At 36.0% G+C, this 12543-nt stretch overlaps 2 protein-coding genes across 2 annotated transcripts; one reads left to right on the forward strand and one right to left on the reverse strand.

Annotated features, from left to right (window-relative positions):
- The first annotated feature begins 5704 nt into the window (after nucleotides 1–5704).
- LOC111916160 (syntaxin-112) lies at nucleotides 5705–7324 on the forward strand. Its single transcript, XM_023911797.3, has 2 exons — nucleotides 5705–6143; nucleotides 6228–7324. Exon 2 carries the CDS (start codon nucleotides 6254–6256, stop codon nucleotides 7157–7159), a length of 906 nt encoding a protein of 301 aa, XP_023767565.1. The 5' UTR covers nucleotides 5705–6143; nucleotides 6228–6253; the 3' UTR covers nucleotides 7160–7324.
- Nucleotides 7325–7356: 32 nt separating this feature from the next.
- On the reverse strand, nucleotides 7357–9653 carry LOC111916159 (putative glucose-6-phosphate 1-epimerase). The gene is made up of 10 exons (XM_023911796.3): nucleotides 9495–9653; nucleotides 9188–9301; nucleotides 8867–8977; nucleotides 8699–8750; nucleotides 8470–8607; nucleotides 8287–8385; nucleotides 8109–8206; nucleotides 7775–7882; nucleotides 7631–7712; nucleotides 7357–7538 (listed from the first exon to the last, which is right to left on the reverse strand). The coding sequence occupies exons 1-10, from the start codon at nucleotides 9560–9562 to the stop codon at nucleotides 7473–7475; spliced, it is 936 nt and encodes a 311-aa protein (XP_023767564.1). The 5' UTR covers nucleotides 9563–9653; the 3' UTR covers nucleotides 7357–7472.
- Between the last annotated feature and the right edge of the window lie 2890 nt (nucleotides 9654–12543).

A 12543-nucleotide genomic window follows, 5' to 3' on the forward strand; every position in this document is an offset into this window, starting at 1 on the left:
CTATGTTCAAGCTTTAAGCTTGAATGGTGAGATTTCTATTTTGGTTAGATTGGTTGAATTGATCAACTTATTGCTTGATTATGATTTTAATGATAGTGTTTAGAAGCTTTAGCCAATCCTTGAAAGTGATTTCCATGGTGAAATCTATGTATGTGAAGTCAAGGTTTGAAACCCTAACTAGTGAGTTTATGATTGATGCATTAGAGATTAGATTATAATGCATTATGTATTATGGGTGCTTAATTCATTATTTGGATTGGATTTAGAAGTAGAAAATGTGAAGTTGGAATGTTGATCGATTAAGTGGTTGTTTTGACCATAAGAGACATTAAAATCTTAATAGGTTAAGACATGTATTAAGACACTTGTATATGTATATAAGTATGCCTAAGAGCAAAGAAGATGGATTAAGATGCATCAATTGAAGAAAGGAGCCAAAAAGGGTAGTTAGTCCTTACTAACTGAGAAGGTGAGTTATTACTCTCACCATCTCATTAGATTATGTATTATATATATATATATATATATATATATATATATATATATATATATATATGCATGTATGTTGTATCTTGGGACACTAAGTGAATGTCCCCAAGTCATGAGATGAAGATAAATGAAGAATATACGTGTAAGAACATGTAACTGAGCATGTACATATATTAAGGTATGTATGAGGTATGTGTTAGAAGCATGTAGTAGAGCATGCAAATATACCTAGAGTATGTTAAGAAGATGAGAAAGATATTTGTTATTACCCAAGAGATAGCAGAAAGTGACAGAATATGATTATGTGAAACATAATCATAAGAGTAAGTATGTCTAGACATTTATGGTATTGTGTATGATACCTATATGTTACTAGAAATAGGTATAGATTAAGCACTTAATGAGTTGAGTACTAGATATGTATTAGAAGATGTCTTAATGCGATGAAGAGATAGATAGTCAGTGAGACAAGTGTTATGTGATGAGTTACATAACAAAGATAGAGATGTAGAGAAAGATGGTTCCTTCAGGATAAGCGATAGAGGTTCCTTCGGGGATAAGAGTATGGTTACTATGAGGACAATAGATAGAGGTTCCCTCGGGGAGAAGAGTATAGCTCCTATAGGGATAAGAGATAAAGGTTCCTACGAGGACAAGAGTATGGTTCCTTCAGGAACAAGATATAGATATTCCTTCAGGAATAAGAGTATGGTTCCTATGGGGACAAGAGTATGGATCATAAGAGGACAAGATTATGATTCCTTTAGGAATGAGATCATGTCCTTATGGGGAAAGAGAGGATGATTCCATTTAGGAATGTAGATAGATGGTTCTTGCGGGAATCCATATTAATTATGGTTAGAGAAAATAGAGAAAAGGTTCCTTGAGAGGAACAAGATAAGAGAGTTCTTTGAAAGAACTTAGGGATAATTTGTGAGGGATTAAGAGTAAGGAATCCATGTGGGATTCAAGAAAAGAAGAAGATTAAGGACCCATGATGGATCATAAGAGAGAGGAGTAAGTCTGGATGAGCGTGTCCGATAATGATAATGGGACGTTGTTCCCTTAATGTATGGTATGAGATGGGACTGTTGGGTCTAAACGATAATAAAATGCTGAGGAATCAGAGATGAGAATAGAGAAGAGAAAGAGTAAAGAGGAGATATAACAGAGAAAATAGTAAGAGATAGATAAGAGACGGAGTTGAGAATAGAAAGAGTATAGAAAAGATAAAATATAGAAGAATTAGAGGTAGAGACAAAGAAGAGTATTTGAGAAGCATGAGATAAGCCTAAGAAGAGGATTAAGACAGGGCATGGGATGAAAGAAAAAAGAAAGAGAATAAGAGTAGGTGATAAATCAAGAGACATATGAGATGAGGTAGATGAAAGATAAAGAATATCAGTGCATGCTATGAAAGAAAGATGTAACAACCGAAAAATACAACCAATTTTAAATTTTTCAAAAAACATCCCGATTCCATTAAATCTTTACAAAAAGGTTTTCAATACAAAACACTTAACGTGTTCCCAGAATCACAATACTACGAAATCATGAGGAGCGGTACGATCATGCCTTCGCCTTGCCACAGTCTCCTGAAGAACCTGAAAAACATGAAACCACAACTGTAAGCCCGAAAGCTTAGTGAGATATCCCCAAAATACCAACCACAAATACCATACACGCATAACATGCCATAACATATCCGATCACATAACAGCCATGCACTTCGGGTCTACTATGTGACTGGTCCGCCGCACCGGCCTACAGTCCACCTGGTCCACCCTCTGAGTCTACCCACATACATCGAGTCTGCAGTGTGATTGGTCCGCTCGCTCCCGGGCCTTCAATCCACCTGGTCCACTCTCTGAGTCTACAGTATGACTGGTCCGCCCGCACCGGGCCTTCAGTCTACCTGGTCCACTCTCCGAGCCTTCGGCACGTCTGGTCCGCCCTTTCGGGCCTACAGCCTATCCGGACCGCTCGCTGGGCCTTCGGGACAACCGGTCCGCCCTGGGTATCTTGGCCTACAGCTCACAGCAGGTTCCGCCTCAACCCAACTCCAGTCCAAACAACCATGTGCACATATACATACAATCATATAGCAACTCACAGTCAACAAGCAGATCAAACATATCACATAGCATATCATCGTCCTAACCAGGATACCGACCTAACAGGTCACTAGCATAGCATCTCCCTATCTCTCAGGGTACCGTTCTCAAACAGGTCTCTATATACCATCCTAGCTCTCAGGATGCAAACATAACATAGCAACAACATAACAACAACTACTCGGATCTCAATCCGATAAGGGCCGACCTTGGTTCCTTAGACCCTATTGATATAGTGAGGATAACTCACCTCGAAACTGCCGACTGAACAGATAACCCGAACTGCTCCGATCACTGATACGATCTCCACCACTGGACAACCGCCAATGCACTGGACTCAAAACAACAATCAACAATTACCACAATGCCCCTGGAAACCACTGGTCAACCCTTGGTCAAGGACAAGGTCAAAGTCAACCCCTGACTGACCCTACTTGCCGAGTCAACCCGATGACTCGCCGAGTCCCCATACTCAGAACTTCCCTCAATCCGCGACCTAACTCGCCAAGTCACCCCGAGACTGGTCGAGTTCAACAACTCTGGGTCCACTCGCACACAACTCACCGAGTCATCCCTTGACTCACCGATTCTCGACTCGACCAGAGAATATCGGAACTCTTCGACAAGACTCGCCGAGTCCAAGAACAGACTCGCCGAGTCTATGGCTATCTTCAACCTACTCGCCGAGTTGTTCATACAACTCGTCGAGTTCCAGGTCATCTTCATCCGACTCGCCGAGTTGTTCTTCCAACTCGCCGAGTCCCAGCTCATCTTCAAGCAACTCGTCGAGTACACTCATGTGACTCGCTGAGTACCACCGGTCTGAATCCATACAGAAGCACTCCAGGCCATGCAATTGCTCCAAAACATAGATCTAGCCTCCTATAGCTCATCCATCACGTAAAGTGGCAAACTTTACGTGAATCCAAAGAGATCTATGCATTTTGCACATTAGGGCTAAGGTTTGGGACAAGATAGCTTCATCCAACACTCAACACCGGGACTTTCATGCACTCTAACTCTTCTCCATCCCAGATCTGAGGTAGCAACCTCAGATCTAGCCTCTAAACTCCAATACATCCAAAGGATATGATCTCAATACCCCCAAAATGAAGAATCTAGACAATAGCAGCTCAAACAATGGAAAGATACCTCAAAAGGAAGCTCCAGAAGAAGATTATCCCGAATCCTTGCAAAGCCCTTTGATCCAAGCCTCTTCTTCTTTGGAATCTCTTCAACAACCACCTCTTCAAGCTCCAATTTGCTCAACAATGGTGCTTCTCCACGATTTTAGGGTTTCTGGGACTCAAGGGGGAACAAAGAGGCTGGGAGGAAAACATAATGATGTTTATATAGGGCTCAACCCCGGGAATTAGGGTTCTCTCCACTCAACGCCTACTCGCCGAGTCCATCTCACTGACTCGCCGAGTCGGCTACTTATCACGCGACCCAGTCGCGACTCTACTCGCCGAGTCCACCCATGGACTCGCCGAGTCACTCTTTCCCAAATTACTCTTTTAGCCCTTCTACTCTACTCTTGGTATTTCGGGATGTTACAAAAGAGTTAGATGATGGAGTATGAGAAAGAGAAGAAAAAAGATAAGAAAAGGTATAATGAATAACTCCATACATAGTGTCTGATGTAGAAGAAATTTATGTTTTGCAGGTTTAGGTAGTAGCAGTTGTGGTACTAAAAGACCAGACAGGAGCACAAGGTCAAGAAGTAGATAGTAGGATGTTATTATTTGTATTTCCTTGTTTTTTATTTTTATATATAGATTTTGTTGTAAACTCGTGTTAAACCTAGGAATTAAATTGCTTTAATTTTAGTAGAATTCTACATTGATAGATAAAACTCTAATAATTCCCTTTGATAATTGTATAGAAAATCTGGGTCGTTATAGTTAACAAGGATTCACATTCTACCTACTTAAAGATCTATATAATTCCAATTTGATTATGATAGATGTAGTTATCTCTAAAATGCTCTTTTTATATGATCAAAAGTTTTGTTTTCCCAAAGGTGAAAGGTAACACCATACACTTTAACCCGCACAATTCTATAGTGACCAGTTGGGGATCCATTCTAAATTGTTAACTTTATGAACCAATTGGACCATGTTGATTTCCCTTCTTTTTGGAAGTTTCTTGCATTGCTCGAGCTTTTGAAATTTAATAGTCTTAAGTCCCCCTACATAAAATAATGCTACCTCATGTAGCCCATCTGTTGTCAGTCCACTATAGAGGTGTGTTAGGCTTTGTATGTTATGGGCTTCTCTAAGCAAATAACGTTTCCCATAGATCTTGAGATTATGTGATTTTGATTGTGGTACAAAAATGTTTTTCATCCAATAAGTAGATTCATCTTGAGTGGATTTTCGATATCCCAACATGAATGAGATCTGGTTGGGCGTGTAACGTTCATCATGGGTCCATGTGTGGATTGGGGTGGCTCATCCCGATGTGTTCATGATGGGTTGGATAATATTCTTTTGTCTTTTTTCGAATTTAGCAACATTTGCGGTGATAGTTTGCTAAGACTATCCTTCAAAAGTTTTACGTCTAGGACTCACTTTCAAGTATCTAACAAAGACAAAATTGTTACCATAAGCATCCTTCTATTTGGCAGTGTAGGCATCTACAATCTTGGTCACAATCTTTGAAACATCTCCATATACTCGAGCTTTTGTAACCATCATGCGACTTGATATGAATAATGTTGTAATCAGTTCAACGATTTGATTGATATGAATAATGTTGTGGTCAATTCAACGATTTGATTGTTTGCTTTTTGCGGGTCATTTCGATTATTAGTTCTTCTGTTTTATCTAACTTCCATTCAACATTTTTCGATGCTATCTTTCTGACAGCCAAACGATGGTTGTTGTTAGTTTACATCTTCTCTAACTTTTCGTTCCCCTAAATCATATACTATATAACTAACTTAAACAATAATTTTACAAATAAAAAAAAACACAACAATGTTTTTGACCAATTTATGTTAAATTGTAACGGAAAGTCAAAATATACTATATGTCATATTTCACAAATGATTTTTTATATAATAATATTTTATTATTTAACAATTAAAAAAACAACTTTATTGCATCTAAAAATACATTTAAGGCATAAATTCACATTTAATACCATAAGATTTTTAAATCTATTGTTAGATATCAAATTCGAGCATTGGATTTGGAAATATGACATTATAACCCCCCTTCATCTTCCCAAATATTAATAACCGACTTCCCGTTCCCCCGCCACATTAAATTCAACGGCTACACACCTGCAAATTCAAATCTCAAAAACCATCGCCAAGTGCTACACAAACTCAAACAAACACACACCCAATTCCATTTCCAATTCTTCAAGGTTCCTTGTCATTTAATTTCTCATTGATTGCTTCAACTTCCGTTTCTTCACATTCCGATTCTCTCCTCCATCGCCACTTCAAGTCTCTTCGTTGAGTCGTTTCACGAACAAGCCTTCAACAATTCCCAGAAATCAATCTCTGATTTCTGTTAATACTCGCACAAGGTATGTTTACAGTGATTCCATTTGAATTGTATTGTGTGTTTATGATTTTGTCGGGTTAAATGATGAAAAACGAGGGTTTTACAGGTGTGTTTCTCAAATCGACGAAGAAGATGAATGATCTGATGACGAAATCGTTCATAAGTTATGTAGATTTGAAGAAACAAGCCAAGATCGACATCAATTCAGAACAAACGGATCTCGAAAAAGGTACGCAAGAACCCAACATCACTCCCTCCGATGAAGCATACCTTTCTAAATTCTTCCAAGAAGTAGACGCAATCAAATCCAACATGGAAGAAATCACGAATCTTCTCTTCGATCTTCAAACTCTAAACGAAGAGACGAAATCCACTCACAGTCGCAAAGTCCTCCGCGGATTACGAGACAGAATGGAATCCGACATGGTTTCTGTTCTTCGAAAAGCAAATGCTGTCAAAACTCATCTCGAATCTCTCGACAATTCCAACGAACTGAACAGAAAATCTTCATACAAAGAAAACAGCGCTGTGGATCGAACTTGGGTTTCTGTAACAAACGGGTTACGATCAAAACTCAAAGAACTGATGAACGATTTCCAAGCTTTGAGAGACAAGATCGTTTCAGATCATAAAGAGTATCTCAAGAAACGATACTACAACGAAACTGGAGAATACCCAAGTGATGGAATGATGGAAACGATGGTTTCTGGAAATGGGAAAGTGTTTGAAGGAAAGAAGGATTTGGTTATGGAGAATAAAGAGAGACATGAAGCTGTGATGGATATAAAGAGGAGTTTGAATAGACTTCATCAAGTTTTTCTTGATATGGCAATTTTGGTGGATGAACAAGGGGAGAATTTGAATGACATTGAAGGGAATGTAGCAAAAGCTGGAAGCTTTGTTAATGGTGGAACAGATAGCTTGTTTTATGCGAAGCAGATGAAGGATAAACATAACAAGAACTGGGTTTGCTTCATTTGGTTTATGGTGATAATTATATGTTTGGTTTGTGGCATTGCTATGTTATCTTCTTTTTGATAACGTGTTCATGAATCTTTAGGGTTCCTAATGCTATGTTAGGATATGATTTGTTCTTTTGATTTTTTGAGTTTTCTTAGCTCAAGATTTAGACCTTAGGGTATGAATCTTTGTGATAACGAAAAAGATTTGACTTTAATCGAAGTTCTTGAATGAATGTTTACTTGTTTTTGTTGCTTTATTGTTTGTGTGCTATGTTTTCCACATATTTATTCGCATTACTAAATTGTGTTTTCATAATACAATAATCACAAGTCTCTCTTTAAGAAAATACAAAAAAATTAATTCAACTCTCTCTTTAAAGATCTCCAATTTAACCAACACTAAGTTGTTGAGTAGCCACCCATGATTTCTCCGGCTCTAAATCAACATTTCCAATCTGAAAATTATTTAATTATTAAATAATTTACAAATTAAAATGAACAAAACAAATTATATACTTTATATAAAAAGTGTCACATGTTGAATTACCTGAGCATTTTCAACACATACAAAATCTTTGTAGCATGCTTCCATTGTCAAATGTGGGTTCCATAGAACCGCATCCGGCCAACTGCATGGAGGGCAAATAAGTAATTTGACAACAAAAGAAACTAAAAAAAATTAACAGCTTACTTTGTATTCTTGATTGATATGATGTCACCAAGACCATTATCCAAATATAATTCATTAGAGGCACCAAGATATACGCAGTCAACAAATCCAGGGTAAGTCACCACATCTCTAAAATCATTTAAATTACAGTTCAGAACAGAACAGAACAAAACAGTACAGAACAATATACAGTACAGAACAAGTTGTACGGTCTGTATTGGTATTAGACTGGGACTCATGTCAGTAGGATAAAAGTTACATTCTTTGTCCTACCCACAAAAAGGTGGGACTGGGACAAGGACTGGTTGTGGATCTTTCATTTGTGCAAAAGACGAAAATGCCCTTATACAAATACCTTTCCTCTTTACCCTCAATGGGGTTCTTAGGGTCTGGATCTTTGTTGAGTGTCTTACAACCTTTTAGACCTTTAACGGATGCACCCGATACAGAAGCCTTCAAAAAAAAAAAATTAAATCTTTTATATATTTACACAAAAAATGACATTTATATTATTTAATGATAAGGACACTTACACTGAAGTAAGTATGAAGGGCAGTGGTGAATGAAAATGGTTTTTTGTCAGTGTTTGTGATTTTTAATTCAGTTGAAAGGGTTTTCTTGTCTAGGGTAATCTGCAAATAAAGGACAAAAATGTGATAAATCATGAAGTAAAACACTAAAATGTTTGTTTGATAAGAAATTAAGAACATGGTTACCTTGTATAGAGCTTGAAAGCTGTAATCCCACATAGATCGACTGTATGAGCTATCTTTAAGCTCTAGAGTGATAACAGGAGTTCCATCGACATTTTCAGAATCAACAATTGACCAATCGGAATTCCTTGCAAATCCATGCTGTTATAAATTTTATGTAGAAATGTTTCAATTCGTTACAAAAAGTTTAACGATTTATGGATCATGGATGCGATCGTTGTGTATTACATACCTGTTGCATAGGGCCAGGTCCGAATTGTGGGAAACAATGGGGGATTCCTCCACTGTTTTTAAAAGAAATAACAAAATGGAAGAAAGAATGAGCCACAAAAGTGGAATCCGGAATTCATGAATGTAATGGAGTTGTAAGATTTGGATTTAAGATGAGAAGAAAAGTAACCTTATGGGCTTCTGTCCATTGAAAACAGCATCAGGACGAACAAAAAGGAGATCCCTGCTTCCGACTTTCCAAGATGTAACACAGCCTCCATATAAGTAGAGCTCGGCTTCACTGAAAAGTTATTGAGATGAATGTAGAATGACCTAATTTGAGGACCTGATTGTTCAAAATGCAATAATAATCACTCTGAAATCGGAAATTCAAGTATATTATCCTATCTACATAGTTCTCGATCGATTCTGCTTAAGGAACAAATCAATCGATGAATATTCACGGAATATGTTAATGACTAGTATCAATCAATCAATCAAATCGAAGTACCTTCCATGGGAAGAGGTTAACACAACCTTGGGCAATTTCCCCAATCCTTCAGTAACTTTAACTCCCAAAGTCGCAGTATCCTTATTCACAGTCGCAAATGCCATACCTGAATATCTGTCATCAAACACTAGTTAAATCCCTCGAAACTCGGTCAATTTTTCAACATCGAGCTCTTTTTTTTTTGAAGGAATTGGTCGGAAATTTTCAATCTTCAGTTCATTTTGATTAAGAAAAAGCGATCAATTAGGATCGAACGTTGAACTGAAGATGGAAACTTTGAGAAGGGGAATTGAAGAAGGAAACTCACCGGTTGACCCGGGGTAGCTTAGAAGAAGTTAGGGTAGGAAGAGACCACGTCATTGATATTGCCCCCATTATCGTCTTCTCTGCTGAAAAGAATCAAGTTAATTCGCACACAAACACACCGATTTGTAGTAGCAATCACAAACGATATTTTTTGCACTGAAAAATGTCGTTATTCATCGTTATGCCCACCATAGATATCGCATATTCGAGCCTAGATACAATTACGGAATTGACCTTCCGTAATAACTAGATTATGACAAAATAATTATAAAAAACAGGGCTATTGGTATTATTGAAATATGTAGAAATTACACTAAAATAGGTAAATATATATAATGTTGAAGGACCTCTTTATAGACAATATTTTTTGTTTTATTAGTTCAATGACCTTGTTTGTCGCATATAAATATCTTCAAATATTTTTTACTTGTGAGACGGAAAACAACTATATACAGCCAACCATGCGTGAAAATGGGTCTAAACAAATATAATCCAACATTTGACAATGTACTTTCAAAATATATTGTTATTTTATAGCTATATTGCGAAATATAACTGTTTATTTCAAAAAATAGCAACTTATTTATGTTCCTTAAAAAATGAACCACATAAAACCCCCCACAAAAAAACTATAACCAATAAATCTGCAACGAAGCTAATCATCCCCTTCCATTTCATCTCTAATATCATGTCTTTTTTTCCTTAATCTGAGTTGTTGTCAGTATCATCGACAATGTTAAGATTCATTGATGACTTTTTTTTTTTTATTTTAGGGATAACTATGACATAAATCATTTATCAGGTCCATTATTTATGTTTATATCTTCATTTTTTTTGTTGATTTTGATAAGCCTTCTTCGGTTTACCACCATTTTTTTTTTTTCAGAATCATTTTTTTATGAAATAACATTTTTTTTGTGAAATTCGTTCTACGGTTTTTAGTATGTGTAGGTACGTTGATTTTTTTGAAGTAAAGAAAGTAGAGTTTTTGTTCGATGTTGGTTCCTTTGTTTGGTTCTTATTTTTTTGTGATTTCTCATAATCCATTGCGTTTTATTTTCCATCTTTATCTACAATCTTTAAGTATAGAACATTTTATTCATATATTCATTCACTACAGAGTTTAATAAAGGAAAAAAGAAACACCCCCTTAGTTTTATTTACTTTGCAGATCATCGAGCTTCCATACAAAGCTTACAACATAATGAAAAAAAAACCCTTATGAGGTAAATGCAAATTACGATTCTACCCATTTTCCTCTTGTAACAATTGTCTCACTTCAATACTTCAAAACATCTGTTTTTGTGTATAAACATATTATTGATAGCATGAAAGATCCAAGCATTGTTGCATTTTGGTTAATCACAATGCCTCAAATTATGGGAGGATTTAAATATGATGATGAGGTCAAACATAAAATATGATGGTAATACAAGGTTCGTCTTCTTCTTATTTATTTATTTACTTATTTTTAATTCAACTTTATTACAAAATTAAATAGCCTTTTTTATTGATATTAGAGTTTCTTATTTAGAAAAATATGCGATATGATCAGCTTCTTGATGTTATAGCAATGAGAAAACTTAGATGAGTAGGAAGTGAGATAAATTTATAATTTATTAACTTTAATGAGTAATTAATTAATTACAATTTTGTTATTGAATTTGAAATACAACATTGATTATATCAATGGATCCTGAACGTGCAAGAAATGATCCAGTAGTAGCAAAGAACATTCGTTACTATAAAGCAAAGAGCAAATTAAAGGCAGAAGTGATGAAGCTCTATCCACCACCATGACCTCAAAATTGTGTGTGTGTCTGGGGGGTGGGGGGTCAGTATAAACAAAAGTTTTTTCATTTATTTTTAGTAATTTACATATTTGGTCCATTTGTTTAGTTGTCGGTTTTGGTCCCTAAAAGAATCAGGTTGTAGTTTTTGGACCTTGTTTCATAAAACTTTTATGATTGCCTAAGTTAACAGCCTAACTGTTAGTTTTTTTTTAAATGACCATTTTGCCTTTGAACCAAAACTAAAAACCATATAGCATAACAACAAAATTTATATTTTTCTTTTTTTTTTTACATAAGTTTAGAGTAAATTACATTTTTGGTCCTTGAGTATACCTGATTTTTTTTTTCAAAAGATTCTAAGGGTGTTTTTGGTGTCTCAGGGTCAAATGCAGACTCTAGTTGAGTACACACTTCTATTATATCATGCATTCTTACCTGCCCATGTATGGTACCGATTCTTTTTGAACAAAGAATACGGGAGCCTATTTTCATCATTCACAAGATGCTTATATTTAACTTTAAAGCTCACATCAATTGTTGAGAAGGTATATTTCTTATTGTTATTCTGTTACTACCGGAGACATAAGAAAACTTTCTAATGAGGGCTTTCATGTCTTTTGTACAACTCGTCTATTATATTATGTCATGTCATCTCTTGTCTTGTCTATTGATTTTTTACAAAGGTATACACACACATGTAAAACATCATAATTTCATTATATATAACATCCAATTTTAACATTGAGTTTACTGTTTTCGAAAATAGGATCATAGTTACCGATTAAAAAGATGGAACCAAGAACCAAACACAACATCAAAAAAAAATCCACTACTAGCAAAATAGCCTTTTACGACGCGCAAACAATGACACTCATTAATTTATGTTACGCAACCGAGAGTGACATTAAAAACGTGTCATCTATTCAGAAAATTTAAGGATTTAGGTCACGCATTACTGCGCACCCTTAAATTATTGTCAGAATAAAAAAATTAAAAACACGGAGGGCGCTATATCTTAAATGTGCGCCCTCTGTAGGTGTCGCTTTATAATTTTTATGAACGCGCGTTCTTTAGTTACAAGCGGGAAAAGAAAAGCCAAAAAAATTAGAAAAGCCCGCTACCTATTTGACCTAAGCGTTTTGACGCATCTTTCATTCTCCTCACACTATTGTGCAACCTATTTCAAGGTTACAATTTCATCTCCATCTCTCGACTTCATCATCTCAATGAAGAAAAAAGGCTTCTGATTTCCATTAT

Source organism: Lactuca sativa, chromosome 3, assembly GCF_002870075.4.
Source record: "Lactuca sativa cultivar Salinas chromosome 3, Lsat_Salinas_v11, whole genome shotgun sequence".
NCBI classification, from domain to species: Eukaryota; Viridiplantae; Streptophyta; class Magnoliopsida; order Asterales; family Asteraceae; genus Lactuca; species Lactuca sativa.

Bases quoted from the DNA above. Each gene is read 5' to 3' on its own strand.
- LOC111916160 (XM_023911797.3), top strand. From the start codon at position 6,254: ATGAATGATCTGATGACGAAATCGTTCATAAGTTATGTAGATTTGAAG.
- LOC111916159 (XM_023911796.3), bottom strand. From the start codon at position 9,562: ATGGGGGCAATATCAATGACGTGGTCTCTTCCTACCCTAACTTCTTCT. The intron at 8,386-8,469 runs GTAACCATGTTC...CTTTATTTGCAG, and splicing joins GCTTTCAAGCTCTATACAAG to ATTACCCTAGACAAGAAAAC. The intron at 8,207-8,286 runs GTAAGTGTCCTT...TTTTTTTTGAAG, and splicing joins CCCTTCATACTTACTTCAGT to GCTTCTGTATCGGGTGCATC.